This window comes from Monodon monoceros, unplaced genomic scaffold (genome assembly GCF_005190385.1).
Source record: "Monodon monoceros isolate NGI ecotype Baffin Bay Population unplaced genomic scaffold, NGI_Narwhal_1 Super_Scaffold_11, whole genome shotgun sequence".
NCBI classification, from domain to species: domain Eukaryota; kingdom Metazoa; phylum Chordata; class Mammalia; order Artiodactyla; family Monodontidae; genus Monodon; species Monodon monoceros.
The window spans coordinates 112702736-112728588 of NW_021703767.1; the positions used below are offsets into that span (position 1 = coordinate 112702736).

Consider the following 25853-nt stretch of genomic DNA (forward strand, 5'->3'; position numbering starts at 1 on the left):
TCAAGGAAAGGTACACACAAAATGATATTACTTCTTCTTTAAGTACATAAGTTAAGGAAGATGAAAGTTTAGAGATAGATGGTAGTTACATTTGCACAACAGTGTGAGTGTACTTAATGCCAAAGAGCTATACACTTAAATATGTTAATGGTAAATTTTATGTTACGTAAATTTTACCACAATAAAAAAAAAAGTAGAAAACAAATTACAACACATACATAATTGTAGTTGTGACGTTTAAAAGGTATCAAGCAAGATTGGAAAAAGACTAAAAACACTGTGTTTGGTCAATAGGACAATCTGTAGAAAATAATTCTGTTTTTTTTCACATCACTTAAATAATACTTCAGTTGCTAGTTTAGCAAATTACATATGTTTGTGTATGCATGTGTGCATATAAAAAGAGATTTGAAATGATACACAAACTTTTAACAATGGTTATCTCTGGTTAAGAGAAAACAAGAATAGAAATTCATCTGTATGCTTGATTTCTTTTAATCTGTAGGCATGATTTTTTAAATTCAAAAGTATTTTAATATTCGAAAATAGAAATAACTCAAAAATAACAAACCTTAAAGGATACAAACAGAAACAGATAATTCCATCTATATATCTAATTGTTAACATAACCACAAAGAAAAAAGACTTAATTCAAGAAATTTTTAATACAACACTCTGACTACATACTTTTTTAAAAAATAAATTTATTTATTTATTTTTAAACTTTTGGCTGCATTGGGTCTTTGTTGCTGTGCACGGGCTTTCTCTAGTTGCAGCGAGCAGGGGATACTCTTCATTGCGGTGCATGGGCTTCTCACTGAGGTGGCTTCTTTTGTTGTAGAGCACAGGTTTTAGGCGCACGGGCTTCAGTAGTTGTGGCTCGCAGGCTCTAGAGCGCAAGCTCAGTAGCTGTGGCGCACGGGCTTAGTTGCTCTGCGGCATGTGGGATCATCCCAGACCAGGGATCGAACCTGTGTCCCCTGCATTAGCAGGAAGGTTCTTAACCAATGCACCACCAGAGAAGTCCCTCTGACTACATACTCTTAATGAAAGTTAGTCTAAAGATAAAAAGCATGGTACAGCAATTGTAAATTTTACATAGCAATTTTGTTGTTGGAATGACACTGGTATAAGTTTATTCTGGAACTTTTTATGTATATTGTAAGATAGAGTAAATGAATAAACATGCTAATATTGCTGGGATCCAGGGTTCTCACCTTAAGAGAAAGGAGATACAATGATGGAAAAGGGAAAAGCATGGGAAAGACCCTGTGGTACTGACTTAGAACAGATGGATGGATGGAAGGGAGGGAGGGAGGGAGGGAGGGAGGGAAGAAAAAGAAGAAACCTAAATATTTTTGCCATCTCTGTCCACTGAAAGGGCCTAGAAGTTGTGACACTCAAGTAGCCATGAGCAAGCTGGGCACCCAGATCTGGGATGGGGTAGGAAAAGAACAAGATGGCCCTGGACTATGTTATTGTACCTCAAGTGAGGAAGTGCCCAAAGGACTGGGTTGGGGGGTGACGGGGTTGTCCAAAAGGCCCAAGAACCAGGTTAAAGGTGCCCCCACTGGCCAAATGTGAGACAGTGTGAGCATCAAAAAGAAAACTGAAGGTCATACAACTGATTTTAAGAGTTCAGGGGTTCAAAGTGATACTGAAAAATGGGGTGTCCTTAACAAAAGAATGTCAACTAATAAACATATGAGGAATAATAACTACAAAACCAGCATTTTGCAACCATCAGCAAAATAAATCATTCATCAGGAATCGACAATTGATGCTAAAATCATAGCATAAAATTTTATTGGACAGGGCTTCCCTGGTGGTGCAGTGGTTGAGAGTCCGCCTGCCGATGCAGGGGACACGGGTTCGTACCCCGGTCCGGGAAGATCCCACATGCCGCCGAGCGGCTGCGCCCGTGAGCCATGGCCGCTGAGCCTGCGCATCCGGAGCCTGTGCTCCGCAACGGGAGAGGCCACAACAGTGAGAGGCCCGCGCACGGAAAAAAAAAAAAAAAAAAAATTTATTTGACAATAGGATATTCATACGGTCTCAAAGTATCACCCTGTGGGGATTACTACGAGGAAAAGATGACTGCTTTTGCAATGTAAAGAGATGGCAGACAGCACCTTAAGTGATCAAACAGTATGAGCAATACTCAGGCAAACTAACACTGCATGTCTCTTGATATGCACTGCAGTCTTTGCACCAAAAATATTTAACCTGAAAAAAAAAAAAAACTCACAACAACAACAAAATGAGGGACTCTGGAGAGCGGTACTGCACTAGATTAAAATAGTGTTAGGAGACACGCCAGCCAAAAGCAGTGCGTGACCCCTGATTGGACCCTGCGGCAGGACAGCATAAAGGATATCTGGGGGAACTTTGAATATGGGTTGTGGTTTCAATAACACAAATTTATCAACATTAGCTCCCATGGGTCTCACATACGTATGCTCTTTCGGAAGTTTTGGGAAGCGATGAGCATTACCTTTGACGGGTTAATTACAATATTTCTAGCTGAGCCATGCTCGTCTCCAGTAAAGGCGGGCTGATTGTTGAAGCCTTGCTTTACATTCACAGCGGTAAGTTCATCCTGTGGGAGGAGAGGTACTGTTAGTCCGAAGGATGTCAAAGCTCCAACTGAAGCCAACATCCTGTAGCCTCAGGAATGACGAACTTTGCTATGCTCTGTAGAAGAGAACTGTTCAACACTCACCAAGGAAAGAAGCAACAGAGGTTTAAAAATCAATATACACATGTGTAGAGAGAGAGAAAGCAAATGTGGCAAAATGTTAACAACCATTGCCTGTAGGTGAAAATTCTTCACTAATAAAATCGGAAAAAGAAAAAAAAAAAAAGCAACCTCCCCCCATAAACGTAAACTCATAGAATGTGCAGACTGGGATTGTTTCTAAAGAGCCCACAGCCTGACCGCCCCTGTGCACGTACCTTGCCCGCCCCTGTGCACGTCTCTATGCTATGTTCCAGAAAACTGGCTCACTCAACCTACCCAAGACCCCACAGCGAGTTAAAGACAGGAATGAAGGGCTCCTAGGTGCAAGGCTTGTGATAACTACACACCACCACAGCCCTGCAACTGAGGGGAAGTTTAGAGCTTGCCAAGCTGTTCATACATCTCGGCTCACTTCACCTTTACCAACTCTGAGGCAGACGGTAGGCATGTGTCTTCATGCCTGCTTACAGATGAGAAGAGTGAGGCTCGCTCAGCTAGTACAGTAACTGGACAAAGCCAGCACTGAAAGACCACCTTCTCAATCCTAGACCAGGAAGAGAAATTTCCATGACACTGTGCACCAGAGTACAAATGCCACAGGAAAATGTGGTCTAAAAATACATAGCCACAATTCATACCCTCCTTAAAAAAGATCTACTGGATAGATATAGGAAAACTTTCCTTACCAAGGTCACAACACAACAAAAATAGCCCAAGGCATTTAAAAAAAAAAAAAAAAAAGACCTTCCCCTGCCCAGATCATTGAGTTATACAACTAAATCAGAGTTCCCAAAATACAGACTTGAAAGAATAAAGGGGAAAGGTTTGCGTAAATGAAGCCACCTTCTGCTCCCCCCACTTCAGGCCAAGAAATGGTCTCAGTGACACCTGGGGTAATGGTAGCAACAGCACAAGAATATACACTTATTCTTTACAAGTAATTGCTGTAAGTGTAAAATGAAAAAAAAAAAAAATCAACTGATCAAATCACTGCTATGATCAGGCAGAAAGCCTTAGGCCAAAATCGTTAACGACATATAGCACCTGAAAGGTCACCTTGGCTGAGAACTGGGGTCTCCTGGAGTCGTGCCATGTAACTCTACTTAATTGTGTGTGCTCTAGCTAATACCTTGGCTAGGCACAGTTCTGGTGGGCCTTCAAAAAACCCCACTACAGGAAGCTTAGCTCTATGGTAACCAAGTCTCCTCCCAGCACGGAAGGTAGCTGGAATTGTGATCCGCACAGAAAATGAGTTGCATGTATATATCAGAAGACATCTCAAACTGCTCCCGCATTTTCAAATAAATTATTTGGAAATCTAGGGCAAAACTACATAATGCATATTTTAAGTCAAAAAAGTGTCAGTCAACTGAAATAAAGCAGGCATGCTAATGCAATTTCTGCCATCTCAGAGTCTAAGGAAGAAGGGGGACACGTGGTGTCACGAGGGGAATGGGACAAGAAAATGGAATTTTTATCTTTGCTTTAGCATCAGAGTAATACAAGAAACACTAATTGAGGAATAGCTTATGTTTTTACTAAAAATACGTCCTGGGTTAATCAAGAGGGAATGTGTGAGGCTTTCAGGACCAGTTAGTTCCATTTAGTGCTGCTTCAGTTTCTATTCTAAACTAACCCCTGCTCAGCTAGCTGCCTGTTGTGACTGACTGCTAAGCACTGGCCTGGACAGACATGCCACGCGCACACACACACGCACGCACGCACACGTACGCACACGCACAAATACACACACAGAATCGCCAGAAGGAAAAGAACATGGGACCATGGTAACAAGTCTGTCAACCACATCAGATTTTCCTCAAACTAGGATCCACACAGGTACCGCTGGGAGCCTTGAGTGCTGAGAACTTTCTAAACTTGTATTCTCAGTTTCATGAAAATGCATCCGGAATCTGAGCGCTTCTCACTACCACCGATGCCTCCCCCAGGTCAAGGCCACCATCACCTCATGCTTGGACATTGCAACAGCTCCTAACTGGTCTCCTTGCTTCTACCTTTGCCCTCTGAAGGCCACATTCAACACAGCAGCCACAGGGAGCTTTGGAAAACTTGAGTGAGATCATGTCACTCCTCAAAGCCTGCGATAACTCCGTACCTCAGAATACGAGCAGAGGCCCTATGAGGTCCTACAAGTCCCTGAGTGATCTGGCCCCTTATATCTTTCTGACCTCATCCCTGACCACACTCCCCTTGCTCACTCTGCAGCTCCTCAGGTGTCCAGCTGGACGATCTCCAGCCTCAGGGCCTTGCATGGTCTATCCCTTCTGCCTGGATTGCTCTTCCCTGGTTTCCACATGGCCAACTCCCTGACCACCTTAAGTCATGTCCTCGATGAGAAATCTGATGACCCTATTTGAAACTGGAACTGCTCACCCCATTCCCTTCACCCTAGCACTCCTAATCTTCCAATAATCCATAGCACTGATCACCTAAAACCCCACGTAATTTACTTATGATGTATCCTGTCTGTCTCCCCCACCAGAAGATAAGGTCTGTGAGAACAGGGGTCTTTATGTTGTTCACAGAAGCATGCCGAGAACACAGAGCAGTGGCTGGCACAGAGCACACAATATTCAATTCACAAAATATATTCAATAAATATCTGTTGAAAGAGTAAATAAGTGAATGATAACCTGTTTCGAACAATTAACATAATAAGTATATTCTGAATCACTACCCCATGACGTTGAGGTCCCTAATTCTGTGTGGATTTATGACTAGAGCCACTTAACCTCCCAGAGCAGTGGCTGTCACCCCATCAGGCCCAAGGCACCATCCTAAAAGCAAATATTTTTAAATGCCCTTTTTCCAAGCCTGAAATGAAATTCATAGACAATAACTTACCAACATTTTTTTAAAAAATCAATGTTAATGCCCTCACTCTAAAAGATTTTTCAAAATGAAAGTAAGTTATAACAACACAGGTACTTGAAAAGAAAACCCTCAGGCATACACAACAAGACCTCTACTACCCAAAAAGTGTGGTCCATGGGCCATCAGTGCTGGCTTGTTACAAATGTAGAATCTCATTTCAATCAGCTTAACAAATGCTCCAGGTAATTCATGGACACATTAACCTTTGAGAAGTGGGGCCCTAGGAGACATCAAGAATTAGTAAATGTTTGTTCCTATACCTAGAATCACCATAAATGCAATCCGTACAAAATGCAGACTGATAGAGGTGTGCTATATTGCTATTTCGAATTATCAGGAACAGCATGGTGTGAATCTCCTGTAACGGTGAAAACTCTTAGTAAAATTTTCAAACCAACAAAATAAAATCTTCTCCCAATATATTAAAACGCAATCGTTATATTCCTCAGAGGCTCAGTGTATACTGACTGTGTATTAAAATCATGCCAAAAAAATACTTTGAGATCATATGTAAATAGATTCCCACCTGGAACAGAGAGAAAACGACTTTGAAAGTTTGGTGGCACATATGACAATCCAGTGGGACACAGGACAATTCGTCATTGAGGACATCTAGCACACCTGGCCCCGCCCACTAAATGGCAGTAGCACCTCAACTCTAGTGATAGCTGACACCTGCTCCCAGAGTGTCACCACACTCCTGCAGAAAACCAAAGTTTACTGAGAGGACTGCTTTTACCTTTTAAAGCCCTGTCTCTGAAAAGGGGAATCCAGGTTTCAGAAACAGGGAGCTTCACACAGGCTCTGCTCCTGCTGCAACACCATGACGGTGGGATGTCCAGCTCCAGCCACTACAGGCCCCTACAGCTCGCAGCTGTGGCTACAGGTGGAGGCCTTGCTGACCCCAGGGTAAGGATGACTAAGTGGAAATGCACACAAGGGGGACAAGAGCCCAGGCTCTGCAATCAGACTGTCTGAATTTGAACCTCCAACTCCGCTGAAGAGTAACTCAAAGCAAGCTCTGGAACTGTTACCGGGCCTCAGTTTCCTCAACTGTGAAACAGGGATAGTAAGAGTCTCTACTACTATTATCTCCATAGCCCAGTTGAGGAAATAAAAAGCAGAGAGGTTAATTAACTTACCCAAGGTCACATAGTGGTAAAGAACTCCAAAGAATCCACGTTCCTAGCCACCACGCTACATGAACGTGGCCAGCAATAAGTATTACTGCTGCTGCTGTCTGTGTCATGTTTCTGGTTCAGGAAACTGATAACCTGAAGCTTCAGTAAGCACTCAGAAATACAAAAGATCTGCTTCAGAAATTAAATAGACCTTGGCCTTCAGTAGTGGTTCCCAAACTTTTGCATGCATCAGAATCCCCTGAGGGGTTTGCTAAATAGCACCGCTGCCACTGGGGCCCCTCCCCCAGAGTTTCCAATTCAATAGGTGGGGTGGTGCCCAAAAATCTGAGTTTCTAACAACTTCCCAGATGAGTGATGCATATCCAGGGACCACACTTTGAGAGCCCCTGACATAAAGATTTGGAGTTGGTGGCTTTCTAGAAAACCAGGGCGTTCCCATGCCCAGTATCAGGGCTGCACTCACCACCAGGGAGAAACTCGATGCTCCACCTTAGCTCAGGAGCAGGAAGTCCCAAGAAGAAAAGCCTGGTCAGAATTCTCTGCCACACCCTTGTCCCCACTCCAAAGGCACACACACAAAACTACACACACACACACACACAACACACACACACACACAAACACACACACACGAGGATCAAGGAAGAAAGCAAGTCAGAAAGTTTCTCTTTCACTCCTTTAACTTCTCATAGACCCACGAATAAAAACACTGGGGCTGCAGAGTGCTCAATTAAACCAGGAAGCTCACAGGGCTGAAACAAGAGGGCTGGAAGGCACTTCTGTTAAAGTTTACTCACGCAGAACTTTAGGTCAGCTTCCTAGAGAAAGCAAGTGAAACGGAGGTAAAAACCAAAGCGTCACAACCAAAACATGCACCCTGATGGTTTTTCTCCTAAAGTTTCTTTAAAGAGTGAAAGTCCACAGCAAGAATCCAAACACTGAGTTAAGAGTAAGATCCAGATTCCAGGGTGTTTACTATTGTGGTTTAGACAGTGTTTCTCAAACTTCAGTAATGCACAAACAGACCCCTTTGAAAGGAAGAACATCCTCTCTGACCCCAGGATGCGTGATGAACCCAATTTGGGAAAATGAGATAGGACATGGATACTTAACAGCATTAGGCAGCGTTAAGAGATTCAGAACAAGATGTAACTTGTTATACGAACTCTAACTACAAACTTTTATGACACTTTGCTCTGAAGGCCTTTGCCAAATCTAATCAAGCAAATATGTAAGGGAGAGAGTCCAGATTTTAAAACAGCATGCCTCTAAAATCCCCAAGCCAGGGGACACAAATAGCTTCCTCTTGCACTAACCTTGAACCTCTTCAAAGGTTTTTCTAAGTAAGAGCGGATAACCACCAAAGTCCTTACCATGGTCCTTACAGAAACTGAAACTTGTTTTGCTACACCTAGTCAACAATACTCATAAAAACTAGAACCGTCAGCTGCTACTTTGCCTATTTGCAAAGCTGAGACAACTAAACCCCTCAAAACTTGGGGACACAACCAACCACTAATCACGATCTTAGCACCAAATCCTTTCCAGTAGAAGAACTCCTTTGTTGGAGGTTGAAAGTTTTCCCATTGTACAATGTGGGGAATAAAGAAAAATAAAGTGCCAACCATGAACTCAGAGTTTTAAATGTTTTTGTTTATCATTAACAGCAGTGGGGACAAAACACTGTACACACATGTGTGAGCCCTAATACCTACTCAGCCAAGAGACAACGCTAGCTGAGAACACGCATTCTGCCCGGCGGCCTGGGGCAGCGGTGCACCAGGCCAGGCAGCCTACGATTTCAACAGGTTTAAAACGGAATTGGTCCAAAAGTAACCTCAACACAGAAAAAAGGAATCTCGGCCACTTGGTCGTTGGCTTCAACTAAAATGATAAGCCTTAAAGCAATTTTAGGGAGACAGGTACCCAGAGACAAACAGAAAGAAAAGCCTAGAAACTGGCCCATGTTCATATGGAAGGCCAGCATTCACTCTGCATTTCTGTATTTTGTACGGATACAGAAGTCAGACCTTCGATATTTTGGGTGAACTCCAAATGCATCCATAAATCTCGTGCATTTACCTTGAACTTCAGAGAATGATGTTATTTTTTGGATCGCTTTCAAAGCAATCTTTTAATTTCAATAAATGTTTCATCAGGAAAGTGAAACCATTTTGATGCCAGTTTGGAAATTGCTTAAGCTCTTTCTCACTCAAAAGGGGGAAAAAGTCAGTTTAGCACAATTTTCAATGACCATCTCAAAAGCAGGTAATAAATACACACACACAAGGTGCACACACACTTAACCTCCTCCAGACTTCTCATCTACCGCAAAGAACACATGCAGAGATGCCCGATTTCCTCGGTCACCTACTTGCATCTAACACACTAACTCAATGACTGTCAACAGATTGGACAGAAATGCCCACCAGGCATGACAATGTCACAGCAGTAGTTGTCTCTCTATGCACCAGTTAGGCTGTGTTAGCTAAGGTCTTACCCCAAACAAAATTTTTAAAAACAGCTTTATAACTGTTTTCCCTAGCTTGTCCACCTCTCTCCCAGAAGAGCGTTCTCTGAGACCCCTGAGGATGTCTGCAGATCCCATTTGAGAAGTGAGGCTATGATAACACCCATCATGGATAGATTCAATAGTGGTTTTTTTGTTTTTTTGGCCTTGCCATGCAGCATGCGGGATCTTAGTTCCCTGACCAGGGATCGAAACTGCGCCCCTGCAGTGGAAGCTCAGAGTCCTAACCACTGGACTGCCAGGGAACTCCCAGAATCAATAGTCTTCAGGCAACACTTAGGGTTAGCAGATACAAATGACCCAAGAGATAAGGGAAAAATCTTTCTCGCCTCAGACCTCATCATTAACCAGTTCTATCCATACTTCTCTCAAAACATGTCTCACATCTAGTCCTTCCTCTAAAATAATACGTACAGCCATCTCTCTACACTGCGGCCACTGTCACAGCAGGCCCACGTTGCTGCTCTTCACACACCTCCCCTCCTCCGTCCAGACCTTTCCTCAACCTAGCCTGCCCACTGGCCCCTGATGAACCTTCCTGAAACAGGTTTTCTTTTCTGCTCTCCCCTATTCGAAAGCCTCAGAGGCTTTCCACCCACCCCACCCCACCCCACCCCACCCCCAACCCGCAGGACCTAAAGAGAACAGAAGCATCTAGCACAACACTCTACAGATCCTCAATAACATCTGTGGGACTTCGCTGCACCTAACTCCAGCCTTGACTCAAAACACGATCACCGGGCTTCCCTGGTGGTGCAGTGGTTGAGAATCCGCCCGCCAATGCAGGGGACACGGGTTCGATCCCTGGTCCAGGAAGATCCCACATGCCGCAGAGCAACTAAGCCCGTGCGCCACAACTACCGAGCCTGCGCTCTAGAGCCCGCGAGCCACAACTACTGAGCCGACGCGCCTAGAGCCCGTGCTCTGCCACTGCAATGAAAAGCCCACACACTGCAATGAAGAATAGCCCCCGCTCGACGCAACTGGAGAAAGCCCATGTGCAGCAACGAAGACCCAACGCAGCCAAAAATAAAAATTAATTAATTAATTTTTTAAAAAAACCCACAATCACCTAGGATGGGCATTAAACCCCTCGAACAACCAAGCTCCACTTCCCAGTCTCACTTCCATTCTGAGTGTCAGAATCACAGAGATCTGAGTTTGAATATAGAGCCTTACCTATCACAGGGAACAACGTTAAGTGACCTCTCTGTACCTCAGCTGCTTCAACTGAAGTAAGACAAGAATAACTCACAGGGCTGAGGTTACATAAGATAAAATGTACAAAGTTTAGCACAGTGCCTGGCCCCATATTAAGTGCTCCATAAATGGTGGCTACTGGTATAAAAAAAATTAGAGCTTTTTTTTTTTTAACTTACATTTAATCTACTTGACTATTATATTTCTTGCCACATACACTGTCTTTTCAACCTCTAAGCCTTGCCTGATTCCATTCCCATCCCCTGGAGAACAGCATGAAATCTCTTGCCTTCTTCAAACCCCAGCTCAGGGCTTCCCCTCATTTGATCAACAAATAACGAAGTATACATCACGTGTGCTAAGTACTGGGGATTCCATAGTGAGCAAACTGCAAGTGTGATAAATGCCCCAAGGAGAAGTACTACCTGCTCAGAGCACACATGATAGGGGCTTAACCTAATCTGAGAACTCAGAAAAAACTCCCTGAAGAAGTGGTCTTTGAGCCAAACTCTGAGTCTGAAATAGGAGTAAACTAAGTTAAGAGGAGGACCCTTACGACAGCAAGGTTGACATTTTGCGTGAAGTGATATAATACTAACTCTACGAAGACCACGACAAGTTAGAGGTGTATATTGTAACCGCTAACGCAATCGCTAATAAAAACAAAACGTAAAGAGGTAAACTAAAATGTCAATAGGTAAGTTTCAATTATTTTTAACATAGTTTAATAATCCAGAAGTAAAATAGTAAATAAATCGAACCGTATCAGTAATCGGGTTAAGATTCCAACTAAAAGACAGGGATTGCTAGAATGGATGAGGAAGCAAAACCCAGCTACATGCTGTACTTTAAATATATTAAGACAGATAAGGTGACAGAAAACTGATGGAAAGAGATATATACCATACAAATGATGAACTTAAGAGGGCTGGCGTGGCTATATTAATACTGGACAAAGTCAACTTCAAGATAAAGAGCATTATCAAAGATAAAGAGGGGGGCTTCCCTGGTGGCGCAGTGGTTGAGGGTCCGCCTGCCGATGCAGGGGACACGGGTTCGTGCCCCGGTCCGGGAGGATCCCACATGCCGCAGAGCGGCTGGGCCTGTGAGCCATGGCCACTGAGCCTGCGCGTCCGGAGCCTGTGCTCCGCAACGGGAGAGGCCACAGCAGTGAGAGACCCGCGTACCGCAAAAAAAAAAAAAAAAAGAGGGCACACCATAATGATGAAAGGGTCAACTCATCGGGAAGATGTAACAACAATCACGGGCACTGTGTGCCCAACAAGAGACAGGAAGAGCGTGTGTAAGGTCTGTAGGCCTGGGAAAATGAAAGAAAGAATGCTGTCATGGCAGGAGCAAAGGGACGCAGGTGTGAGGTGAGACTGGGCAGTGGGTGGGGATAGAATACACAGGGTCTTGTGGACCAAGTAAAGGACTTCTATCTTTACAAGAGTAAAGGGTTTTACCCACACACCTATGGTCAGTTAATCTTCGACAAAGGAGGCAAGAATATACAATGGGAAAAAGACAGTCTCTTCAGCAAGTGGTGCTGGGAAAGTTTAACAGCCACATGTAAAAATCAATGAAGTTAGAACACACTCTCACACCATACACAAAAATAAACTCAAAATGGCTTAAATGCTTAAACATACGACATGACACCACAAAACTCCTAGAAGAGAGCATAGGCAAAACATTCACCAACATAAATCGTACCAATGTTTTCTTAGGTCAGTCTCCCAAGACAATAGAAATAAGAACAAAAATAAACAAATGGGACCTAATCAAACTTACAAGCTTTTGCACAGCAAAGGGAACCATAAACAAAACAAAAAGAGAGCCTACAGAATGGAAGAAAATATTTGCAAACCATGAGACAGACAAGGGCTTAATTTCCAAAATATACAAACAGCTCATACAACTCAATAACAAAAAAACAAACAACCCAATCAAAAAATGGGCAGAAGACCTAAATAGACATTTCTCCAAAGAAGACATACAGATGGCCAATAGGCACATGAAAAGATGCTCGTCATCACTAATTACTAGAGAAATGCAAATCAAAACTACAATGAGGTACCACCTCACACCAGGCAGAATGGCCATCATTAAAATGTCTACAAATGACAAACGTAGGGTGTGGAGGGTATGGAGAAAAGGGAACCCTCCTACACTGTTGGTGGGAATGTAAATTGGTGGAGCCACTATGGAGAAAGTATGGAGATTCCTTAAAAAACTAAAAATGGAGTTGCCATATGATCCAGCAATCCCACTCCTGGGCATATACCCAGATAAAACTATAATTCAAACATGCAACTAACACAACGCTGTTAATCAACTATGCTCCAATATAAAATAAAAACTAAAAAATAAATTTTTAAAAAAGATACATGCACCCCTACGTTCATAGCAGCACTATTCACAATAGCCAAGACGGAAGCAACTTAAATGGCCATCGACAGATGAATAAAGATGTTGTCCATATATACAACGGAATACTACTCAGCCATACAAAAGAATGAAATAACGCCATTTGCAGCAACATGGATGAACCTAGAGATTATCATACTAAGTGAAGTAAGTCAGAAAGAGAAAGACAAATACCATAGGACATCACTTATATGTGGAATCTAAAATATGACACAAATGAACTTATCTACAAAACAGACCCACAGACACAGAGAACAGTTGCTAAGCGGGAGGAAGGCCGGGGAAGGGATGGATTGGGAGGTTAGGATTAGCAGATGCAAATTATTATATGTAGATTGGATAAAAACAAGGTGCTACTGTCTAGCACAGAGAACTGTATTGAATATCCTTCGATAAGCCATAATGGAAAGGAATATGAAAAAGAGTGTATAGATAGATATGTATAAGTGAATCACTTTGCCGTACAGCAGAAATTAACACAACATTGTAAATCAACTATAATTAAATAAATTTTTTGAAGAAAAGAGTAAAGGGTTTTATGCAGTGGGGTGACATCATCCAAACTGAATAGGTCCACAGTGGGGACAACTGATTGGAGCCGGTCAGACCAAACAGGAGGCCTGGGGGACAAGGGGATTGGGACGGGTTAGAGGCTCTCTTAAGAGTCGAGACGTGAGAAGACGGTAGCTAGGACCAAGACAGAGGCGGAAAGAAGGCGAAGCATGGAGGGATATTTACGGGGCTACTCAACAGGGCTTTTGGTAACATGTTGGATGGAATGACAAAGAGTGAGGTTATCAAGGATGTCCCCGGATTTCTGGGATGGCAAGAGCTCTTAAAACAGCGTATAGCAGTGTTAGGGGAATTTTTGGAGGGAAGAGGAACAGATCACAAGTTCAGTTTTAAATGTTAACTTTGAGGGCTTCCCTGGTGGTGCAGTGGTTGAGAGTCCGCCTGCCGATGCAGGGGACACGGGTTCGTGCCCCAGTCCGGGAAGATCCCACATGCCACGGAGCGGCTGCGCCCGTGAGCCATGGCCGCTGAGCCTGCGCGTCCGGAGCCTGTGCTCTGCAACGGGAGAGGCCACAACAGTGAGAGGCCTGCGTACCGCAAAAAAATAATTAAAAATAAATAAATAAATAAATGTTAACTTTGAGGTAGCTGGCAAAACAAGATGTTTCTTACAGACATTTAGAAGTCTAGAGTGCCCAGAAGGTAAGGTCCAGTACCAGACCAACCAGGGACATGCGGAGGAGGGTCTAGAGACAAGCCCTGCAGGCACTGAATTGTGTACCCCGAAAAGATAGGTCAAAGTCCTAACCCCTATACCTGTGACCCTATTTGGAAATAGGGTCTGGGCAGCAATCATCAAGTTAAGATCATGCTGAAATCGGATGGGTCCTAATCCAACAGCACATGGCTGGTGTCCTTATCAAAGAAAAGACACAGAAGGAAGACGGAGGCAGAGGTTGGAATTATGCTGCCACAAACGAAGGAAAGCCTGGGGCTACCAGAAGCTGGACGAGGAAAGGAAGGATCCTCCTCTAGAGGTGTGGCCCTGCCTCCGGAGCTGTGGGAGAATTTCCATTGTTTTAAGCCACCCAATTTATGGCATTTTGTTTAGGCAGCCCTAGGGAAGTAAAAAATCCATGTAGGAGAGGAAGAGGGGAAGCTCTGCCCTATCCCTCAAAGCAAGACTACCCTCTAAACTCAGGATCCAGGCCATTTGGCAGCAGCAAGGGTCTACAACGCAGAGTCTACGGCTGAGAAAAGCAGCATCGCTTGGCTCTGTAAAAGGGGACACCCCGGCACCCTGCACCACCACAACAGGCACTGATTTCTGCTTGGATCTCTTCTAATTGACAGGTCACTTAACAGCTGTTTGAGAACTTTAGGAAAAAAAAAAAAAAAAGGGCGGGGTAGTGGGCTGTTTCCCCAACGCAGCCAAAATGCTTGTAAGAAAAGGCACTGCCACCAGCCTCCTGAAGAGAGAGCCAAGGGAAGGGGCCAGACTGACTCAGGGGAGGCACAACTCCCCTAAAAGGCCACCTAGCATTTCCCCTACCCCCACCAACATCTCTAACATCAGGGCCACATTTGCATCGAGGCCACATCTGAAACTCAGGTCTTTACACATCCACCCTTGTCTACGCGGCTATTAATATTCACCCCCATCCAAACCACACCTGCAGGCCATCAATCACTAACGGTGGGGACTCAGACGAACCCCAAAGGATATGAGCTCAACACAAAACAGCAAGTCCTATCTTGCACACCTGTACCGAGCAGTAGGCAAAAGAGAAGAAAAGAAAATCATGGTTATAGTGATACTACTCTACTCTCTGGCCTTTACGCAGCATATTCACGCCCATCTTCCTAAAAGCCAAATGGCTCTGGCAGGATGGGTGCCCGTTTACAGGCTGAGAAACTGAGGCTGAAGTTGGGGGGGCGGGGCAGTGAAATGGTTAAGCGGCCACGTGAGAATCAAGCCTCCAAGAGGCCCAATGTGCTCTCCAAGAAGTTGAGATCTTGGAGGAGATCAGTATGATTCCAATCAACCTCAACTAGAATCCTGGCTCCCTCCTTTCCTGTGAAATGGAGATCCACCTACCTTCCGTTGTAAAGAATAAGAGGAAATCGTATGTGAGGCACTCAGCGCTTTAAAAATGGGCTCATGGGAGTTCCCTTGTGGTCCAGTGGTTAGGACTCTGCACTTTCACTGCCAAGGGCCCGTGTTCAATCCCTGGTCGGGGCACTGAGATCCCACAAGCCACCCGTCACGGCCAAAAAAAAAAAAAAAAAATGCTCATCACGGTCATTATAACTGTGATTCTTCACCAGGCAGCACATCCAGGCCCACACCACGCACCACACGTCCGGAGATTCAGCCACTCTCCAAAAAGCGAATGGGAATGTCCACCGAGTAGGATGTGCTGAACACACGAGACTCTGGGGCCCGACTCCCCAGGAGAACCTCCCTCATCCTTAACCATGAGACAGGCAGGCCCTCCCCCTCCACTGAAAGTGGGAGAGACTTTGATTCAAATTACCTCCAAATACACTTAGCATTTATTCCACTTGTATCTAAATAATTGTAGCCTATTAATTCATATTCAAATCACCTTCAAATGCATGTCACCCTCTGATATCAAACACCTGGATGTGGCTCTCAGGAGAATTGTAGGAAAACTGCCAGAGAAAACTACTTGAACTTTTAGATCTGCAGACGCATAAAGCAGGAAAGGGGATTTAAGGTGTCCAGAGTTGATTCTGCCCAGAGCTGTATTTAAGGCAGCCTCAGGAGACAATTTTCTCTTTGGATCCCCCATTGCTCAGGTAAGTCACCGTCCCACACAACTCACGCATTGCAGTCACATCTTAATGTAAGCTCTTCCTGTAAATCGTATTTTTCGCTTAGTGCTGAATCTGCCTCCCACTGGGCTAGGTGATCTGAGGGCAGAAAAAACAAACTCAAGCCATGGTTTCTGTCCTCTGAAGTTAACTGTCCGGTGGACTGACTCACTGTGCCCCTTACCTGGGTCCTCCTGTTCACTTCTACCCTACGCCTAACTGCATCCCGCATGCCACGTGCCTGTAGGAAGGCGTGTTGTGCGATTTCCACCAAATGAACTGCAAATTCACAAAGAGGAAAACTTCTTGGGTGATAGGGATGGAACGGGCGCCGGAAAAATCTAGTAAAACTGCAGAACACCCTTCTTCCTGCCTGGGAGGGAGAACAGAGATTGGGAATGTCTCTTTTTGGCTGCTGGTGGTGATGACGTTGTTCATTTGTTTACCCGGAAACAAAGAGGCTAAACCTACAGTTTTGAACCAAGAAAGCAAATGTCCGTGAGTCCACCTCCGAAAATGTAGTCCTAAAGTCAACCTCTGTTAACACCTCTCAGCCTCCACCCTTTTTATTTTCGGGAGGCTTGCTCATTCCCACCTCTTCCGGGGAGCTTAGCCAACCTTCCAAGCAGTCTGGCGGTTCACCGCCACCAAAGCCGCCCGTGGAGGGCTGAATAACAGGTATTGAAGGCGAGGTTTAAAGCATGGGACAATAAACCAAAAGCCTTTTGAGTCATCAGACCCTCGAGTAAACGTTCCGTGCCGCAGGGTGAGTGAGGTGCGTGGGGAGGGGTGGGAGGGGAGGGGAGTCCGAATATTCATTCCAATCTAGCCATCAGGTAATTCTAGATACCTGCCATATCTCTAAAGACTGAGCACAAAAAGGTGTCACTCTGAGATGCTCAAGCAACAGGACCTACTACCACCCCAGGTGAACGGTGTCCAAGAACTCGAAGCATTTTCCGCACTCCCCTCGCCTTCATTTCCTTTGACCAATTTGTCACCGACCGCCAGTTCCTCTTCTCCGGTCCTATTTAAAGCCCAGATCTGTCGGGCTCTTTTTACTTCATGCTTTGGTTACTACAGCTGCCTCCCTCGCAGCCTCCCCGACTCCACTCTCTCCCCATCCGGATTTATTAGGCATGAGCTAGTGGGATAAATCTGACAGCGGGACCTCGTGAACTCGTCACCACCACCCCGCAACCGCAACCCGCCAGGACTCCAGGACTCCAAGCCCCATCTGCAGAGACACTGCCTTTTCCCCTCCATGCCTCGCTCATCCTACCTTCAGCTCTTTCTTAGGAAAGAAAGGGTACAACCTGCCCCGACTCACTCGGGTCCTGCCCCTCACACCTACATCCTCCAGGGAGACCTCCACGTATTCCAACCCTCTCTTTCCTGAACTCACGCAGCATTTTTAGCGGCACTATATAGAGAGCAGAATGGTTACAGCACGGGCTCAGGAGTCCAATCCCAACTCCATCACTATGCAGCTAAAGGACCTTGGGCAAGTGAAGTGACCCCTGTGACCGCCCTCCTGTGCCTCAGTTTCTTCGTCTGTAAAAAGGAGGTAAGAGTACCCACCTGAGAGGTGTTTGTGAGGCTGGCATAAAACCAAACATGTAAAGCACTCAGAATAACCAACACAATCAACGCTGTCTATCGTGATGGAACGCGGCACTTTATACCCCATACTGAATGTATACGTTATTCCTCAATTTTAAAATAAACAAAAACCAATGCATTAGTCATTTTTAAAACCGTTTTATGTGCGTCAGTGAGCCAGATGTTAATTTCTAGAGCTGTGCTACTCAGAGTGTGGTCTGAAACTGCTACCGGCCCTCAAGAATAATATGCAAAAATTGAGAGTGAGTGCCTGGAAACTTTCATAGCAACTTGACACTGCCACTACATTCAAGCAGCATTTCATTTTTCTAGTAATTCATTTTTATCATACATGTATATCAGTCTGCAACAGATTGAAAATTAATTTTAAAGAAACTTGTCCTTCACCATAGATATTTTGAGAAGCGCTGTTCTAGAGGGGACAGAAGCAGACTTCTATTTCTTTCCTACACACCCACATCGCTGAGTGCTGTGGGAGGCACATATCAAGTACTAAGTAAATGGAAGTATAACTTCACAAACATTTTCGATTATTTAATAATGACTTAAAAGCAGATCTCATGTGAGTAGTCGAAATGTAAATAGTGTCTCCAGTTCACGATCATTTTTTTTCCCAAGGAGTTGACATTTAGTCTAAAATTGACCAAAGAGTGAAAACAGCTCTGACCCCAAAAATACTTTCCATACTGTCTACTAGCAGCACTGTGTAGAGCTTTAAAAAAAGAAAGAAAAAAAAAAAGAAAGAAAGAAAAAACTCTAAGCAATGTCAATATTAACCTTCCTCACAGAACTCAGGAGAAATATAAATTGTTTCGCACTGCCTTGGACATACTTTTGATAGAGCCTCTCTCTATACCTTCATGTAAACCAGCACCTTAGCAAAAAATTCCAATGACGACGCTTCAGACAAAACACATTTTCCTTAGTTCTTCCCTGCTGCCAATGCCTTAAAATGGTCCTAATCTCAACAACCTCATTAGATTAATCCATGAATGAAATGGCTGGAAAAGGAAAGCAGTCAATTCCACCAAATTTTAGTTGACAACAAGGCGGCATTTGCGTAGCTGAGCTGTGGCACATTGGATGTGGGTTGAAGGCTGAGTTAATTCTTGCCGAGGAAAATCTTTGCGCATTCAAACTAACTCTGGAAATGCTTGCAGAAAATTAAAGGTAAACAGGGAGTCCTGTATACGTCCTGCATCCCGTCCTTTCTCAGAGGCAGCAATGCGTAACACTACATATAAGGTGTCACTCCCAGTAGGACCTCAGTCCCCTGGTCCCTGGACCAGGTCAGCCTTGCTCCAGCGGACAGCCCTCTCTCTCCAGCAGATTTAATCTCTTCCTCTCTCTAACTGTCCCCAAAATCTATAGATATGTTCAAGTTGAGGATGCAATACGCTCTTGCTTTACTGAACTACTTGCAATTCCTCCAAAGACTGTGTCCCATTTCCCATCTCGGTGCCTTTGCTCATACCCTCTGCCCAGAAGACCTTGTCATCTGAAAAACACCCACATTTCTGAAGACTCTTCTCATCCTCAAGAGAGATGACCCCTCCCTCATTGGTTTCCGCCACCGCACTGAATGACCTCAGGGCTCTGCACACAGGACTGTCATCTCTCCACGCAAAGCTCCTCAACGGTAGAAACCATGTCTTACATTTCCTGGCATCGCGGTGCCCTGTACAGGGCTTCTGAGAGCGATTTGCTAATAATGACTGCCCCGTTACCAGATCCAGACAACAAATATTTCTTTAACCCCTACCGTACCCCAGACCCCCTCCATGCCGCTGGTCATCAGCGGGGAGGGGGAAAGGACATCGCCCTTGCTTCATGAAACCTACACTGGTTGGAGGACAGAGCACAGAAGAAAAACACAAACCGTGCTGAGGAGCAAATCATCACACTGCAGTGACAAAGAGAAGGCAACCAGGCGGCAGGAAGCACACGTGCAAAGGCCCTGAAGGGGGAACTGCCAAACTAAGAGGAGGCCAAGGAGGCGCTAGCTCTCCCCTTGGACCAGTGCTCACCCCCACACCCGTCTCCCTAACAACTCCCCTCCTCGGAGGTCCTGCTGCCAAGTGTCTAGAGTCTGCCTCCTCCTCCCTCTCTCTGCACATGCTCAACAGGTAATCGCAGCCATGACTTCAACTAGCCATGCACAAATCACACCCAAAGCCAGATCTGTTCTACTGCTCTACAGTTCAACCTGGATTCCCCAGAGGCATCTCAAATTGAAAATATTTTTTAAAAAAATGAACTCATTCTCTCCACTCCCCTCCCCTACCTTCCCACCCTTGGGAAAAAAAAAAAAAGTTAACAAGTTCTTTCGCTCCCTATGGCATGTTAGTTTGAGGGGTACTATCAACCATCTACCTACCCAGCTGTGTAAGCCAGTGCTCTCCATTTCAAAGACCTCTGAGGTTCCCAAGAACTTTCCAGCTACACATCCATGAGACCAAATTTTCTTCATATCCTTCAATCGGAACAACATACTATAATAGACTAAATGGAGAACTAGATAAGAGAATCCAGACACTAAAGAGATTAGATTTGCAGAAATGTAAAACAATGCCACTCTTTCCACAATTTTTTTTTGATTTGGAAAAATAGTTCCTGTTCGTAAAAAACGTGTGAAGCATGAAACTGGTTTATTATTATTTTTAAATGAATTAATACATATTTCTAAAATTTCTCAGGTCTAATTTCTAATATGGTAAATACTGAGATATAACTTACATGAAAGCTCTATGGCATCCTAAATAAGGTTTATTATAAAGGGGTCCTAAGATCAGAGAGTTTGGGAACCACTGGCCTAAGCTAAAAATGTTGGTATAGCCTTGTACTCGTTCGTCCCTCTCACCAAACACATCCACTTTGCCAGTTCTGCCGCCCCAATAACCTTTCTCCTAAATTCTCTCCTACTCTTTCTTCCCAAGCCCAGGAGGCCAAAAGGACCCACAAGAGACATCCCAATCAAATCCTGGAACCTGTGAGTGTTACTTATTCGGAAAAAGGGTCTTTATATATACACTACTATGTATTAATATAAAGTAAATAACTAATGAGAACCTACTGTATAGCACAGGGAACTCTACTCAATGCTCTGTGGTGACCTAAATGGGAAGGAAATCCAAAAGAGGGGATATATGTATACGTATAGCTGATTCACTTTGCCGTACAGCAGAAACTAACACAACACTTTAAAGCAAATATACTCCAAAAAAAATTAATTGGAAAAAAAAAAAAGGAGAAAGTGTCTTTGCAGATGTAATTAAGTTAAATATCTTGAGATGAGATCATCCTGTGTCATCCAAGTGGGCCCTAAATCCAATAACAAGTGTCCTTATCAGGCACACCCAGAGAACAGACACACAGAGAAGGCCATGTGAAGACGGAAGCAGAAGTGAGACAGATGTGGTCACAAAGAGGCCAAGGGATGCCCGGAGCCACCAGAGGCGGGGTGCAGAAAGGAAACGCTCTCCCCTAGAGCTCCAGAGGAGTATAAGCCCACCAACGCTCCCTTCAGACAGCCGGCCTCCAGAGCTGCGAGAGAATAAATCTCCGTCGTTCTAGGCCACCTGATTTGTGGTACCTTGTTATGGCAGCCACGAAAAGCTAAACCACCACCACCACCACCCCCGAGGCCTGGGACGTCAGTGACCACCTAGCTCGTCAGTCTTTCTGCCTCAGTGTGACCCTCAGAAGCACCATCCCTTCAAACTGAGACCCTTAGTCATCTTAAATCTCACTCCCCTAACACCCCTGAACGGCCACCTCGTGGCCTCCGCACAGCACACGAAGGACCCCATAACTTGACCTTTCCTTCCCACTCTGACCCGGGTGCCCCTTGCACGCCCCACACCACACCTCAGGCTCACAGCACAGCCCACGTTCCTCCTGGCCTGTGACCCTTCACACCGCACCCTCAGCCCCCGCCACTGCTACGCACCCTCCAAGTCCAAGGCTCAAAATCTCCTCCTCTACCAGGTCCTGTCAAAAAGCGGGTCACTGCCGCTTGTCTCCACAGCACTTCGTACATTCCCCTCGAATAACATGTGAAACACTGTATCCCGTATTTACAGGTCTGTCACTCCCTCCAGACCAGGGTTTCTCAACCTGGGAACCACTGACGTTTGAGTCCAGATAAGCCTTTGTTGTGAGGACTGTCTGAAGTACTGGAGAGTGTTAGCGACGTCCCCTGACTCCTGCCTACCAGATGCCAGTAGCAGTTAACGCACGTGCGCATGCGCGCACACACAGGCACCCATAACTGCAACAACCCAAAATGTCTTCAAACACTGCCAGTGTCCATAGGGGGCCACCCCAGATGAAAACCGCTGCTCTGTATTGAAACCGTTGGGGGCCCAGGACCATATCCAATGCTCCCAGCATCTGTTTACGCTTTCATTCGTAAAAGACATTTTGAGTCTGAGGTTTGGTCCAGGCACTGTGCTCAAAGCCAGAGACAGAGGAGGAAATACAAGTCTTAGGCCCTGTCCTCATGAAGCCACGGCTGGCAAAATGCCTACAAGGTGCTCAATAATAGTGACTGGATGACAGAATCCGTTTGGCATGCACACATATAGTCATGCTTCCTTCGGAACATGGCAAATAAAACCCAGGGGCTAAAATTTTTCTCCTCTTCTCATGCCCGAGCATTTCGTAACTAAGGGGGATCCCTTTGTATACAGAATGCCATGTATAAGTGTCACTCCCTGGAAGTGGGCAACTGGTACAGCTTGTGTGTTTGTATCTCCAAGAGAGCTACCCATAAATAAAGGAGAATCTCAACCAAGAAAATGAAAACTGGACAGGCTCAATCCCCAACACAGCCCACAAAGGCCAGTGCCAGAGCTATCTGCACCAGAGGCCATGCACAGGGCTGAGAACCTCCCACCAAAAAACAGGACGACAAGAGCGCCTGAGCTTCCAGAGTATTCTTCCCTCTGCCCAGGAGACACCACACAAGGTTCTGGCAGGCTCTGAGAAGATCAAGTAAATGGCTAGCTGAACAGTCCCCAGCTCTCGCAGAGGCACTGGGTGCCCTAAAAATGCAGGGTAGTTCTCATTGCCAGGGCAACGCAAGGGTGTTTACCAGAAGCGGAGGCTGTGTACAGAGGGGAGGCCAAGTAAAGCCACAAGAACAAATCAGGGCACACAAGTGCCTGGCCAAGATCTGCCTTCACGAGTCACTTTAACCTCTCTGGGACTCAACTTCCACTTGTATTGAATGAGGAAAGTGAGAGCGACCTATCTCTAAGCTCCCTTCTAGCTCTAAACACATCTGGTTTCCCCCGCCCCAGAATGATACAGACCCACAGAATCTCCCTCTCCAAACAAAACCCAATAGGGATCTCCCTCCCTTCCCACCAAAACTCTTTCTGCCAGAAATGGAAACAAATGAAGGAGCCGTTTCCACATCCCCTCAGCTTCTGAGAGGCGCTCTGCAGAATTAAGCACCGAACAGACAAGGTGCAGGTGATCTTTGTCTCTTGCTGTACTCAGGAAGCCGGAGAGTAGGAGAGTTCTGGGAGAAAAGGCTCATGCTGTGACGGTTTGAGGGGGACAAAACAGAAATGGGAAGTACCATGACAACCTTCGAATGCTTTCAGACACAAGAAATTGACAACTGGCCCAACAATGGTTTAAACCAGGTGGACACCTCTTGTTTACTTAACAAGAAGTCCAGGGAGAGGTGGTCAAGGTCAGTTCAGTAGCTTAACAATTTCATAAAGCCACTGAATCACCTCCACTCTTCATCCGTAGGCTCACTGCCTCATGGTAACAAGACAGGTGCCCTAGCTCCAACCATCATATCCTCTTATTAATTTTCCAAAGATAGGAAGCTAAGGAGCTATCAGGGCATCAAGAGAAGGCACCCTCTCCCTTGCCTGTACTTTTTTCAGCAAGGAAAAATATTCTTCTCCAAAAAGTCACAAAGCAGATTTCTATTAAATCTCTTTAGCCAGAATTCAGTTATATGCTCACCCCAAGCTGCAAGAGAGGCTAAGAAAGTGGGGATCTGGCTTTAAATTTTTTTTTTTTTTTTTTTTTTTTTGGGAAGCAAGTAGGGGAAACAGGGATAAGAATGATGGTAAAGTAGCCAACAAGGCAGCTGGCACATACAACCATACCCAGCACTGTGTGGGGAAATGCTTAACAACCAGCTTTCAAAAGAACTAAAACAAAACAAAAACCCCTAATGCGTAGCATTTGCCAATTTCCTTGGTGTAAATACTCCCTTGATGCCAAATTTCAAGTCACCAGCATGATATTAACCAGCTCACAAAATTCCTGAAATTTTAATAATCAGCTGGTACCACTGAACTGATACCTCAACATTTGGTAAAAATTAAGTTTACAATACTCCTCCCACATTCAAAACACTCTAGATGACTCGATATTATTCTCTCCAGCTCATAGGTGAGGAAGATGACACAGCACCCCAAATCACACAGCTTAAGTGGCAGGGTTGGAATGTTGACCTAACAGCCCTAGCCCAGCCTCATCACAGCTTTGACACGTCACAAGTGCCTATACCTACACCCTCAAGATCGCTCTGCCTAAACCTCAGCTAAAGGGGCTCTAACTTGGTTTGGAACCAACAACAAAGGTGCACTCCAGTAAACCCAATCAAAGTTACCTAATAATTATTAAGTTACTTCCTCCAATGACACTGGTAGTGCACATTTATTGTTACGGTGGAGAATACAGATTAGTACAAAAAAGAAAATAAAAATCACCCCTACACCCATCCTTAAAAGAGAGCAATTGTCTACATGTGGGTGATAATCCTTCCAGATTACGTAGACGTATATTTTTAAAGTAGAAATCATGCTATTGGGTAACATAACGACACTCTTCTTTTTAATGTAAATTTTCCAAAACAGAGAAATAGAGAGGACTGTACCATGAACTCCCTTGTTGTCATCACCCAACTTCAGAAATCCTCTAAAAACAATGAGAAGTCCAAGCTTTTCCATGTTCCCTTCTCAGAGTGGAATGTGTAGGAGGTAGGCGCCTCCCTCCACACTTCCCTTGGATTTCTCTCCTGCCTGGCCTTCCCCACTCAGACTCTGAGGTCAGCCCTTCTCCAGGCTTAGGCCACCAGCTCCTTTCATCGCTGCTCAGAGAACACTGGGGAAGGGAACTTGTAATCATGCTCACTCTTCTTATGGATCCCTCTACCTTCTCTAATTCCTGCCTAGTCTGTCAAGAAGCCTCACAGCTGGGGTTCAGAACCTCATTAAAGGAGAGTTTCAGAAGAAATACATCACAATTCTTTGGAATTTCCAACTTCCACTTACTCCATTCTCCCACCTCTGTTTTATTTTCACCTGGATGGATATACACCCCTGAGAGGCATTGCTAACCGGTTCAGCTAAAATCCTAGGGCTCTGTTCATCCTCATTTTCTCCCACTCAGTGCCCACCCAAGGCAGTCTGCCTTCCAGACCTCACTTCCTGGTCCTCCGTCTTCCTAAGGAATCACATTTTACCTCTACAGGTGCCAGACTAAGTGAAATACCCAACAGGCTAAAGGATGGTGGCTGCACCCCAAATTAACAGCTTTACATGAGTCCCCAAAGAGCCTAGTTGAAAGCCCAGGCCCAAAGTCAAATATAAACTCTGTAGCCCCCAATAAGTTCAAAGAACATGCTCATGGGACAAAGCAAGAACGGCTCCCCTGAGCCCCAAGTTTAGCCAAGTGCACATAGAAGGGAGCTGTGGATATTTCAAGCCCAAGGCATGGAATTCTAGTCTGCCATAAACCACGTACAGCTGACAGAAAACAAGCCTATGCTGGGAATCATGGGTATTAGAACAGAACTTCAGGGGGGACAGTAGCTAAATGCATTTGCTCTGAATAGTGTATTTGTCTAAAGACCCCAACACATCAAATAGTGGGGAGCAGGCAGGAATAAGGGGGGAGTCTGGCTTAC

The 25853-nt window shown here is 45.0% G+C and overlaps 1 protein-coding gene across 1 annotated transcript in view; it reads right to left on the reverse strand.

Moving 5' to 3' along the window:
* MED12L (mediator complex subunit 12L) overlaps window positions 1–25853 on the reverse strand; it is a 326539-nt gene that overhangs the window by 293355 nt on the left and 7331 nt on the right. The window contains exon 3 of the mRNA XM_029214009.1: window positions 2495–2599. Coding sequence (XP_029069842.1) covers window positions 2495–2599 — 105 coding nt within the window. The remainder of the gene's footprint in view (window positions 1–2494; window positions 2600–25853) is intronic.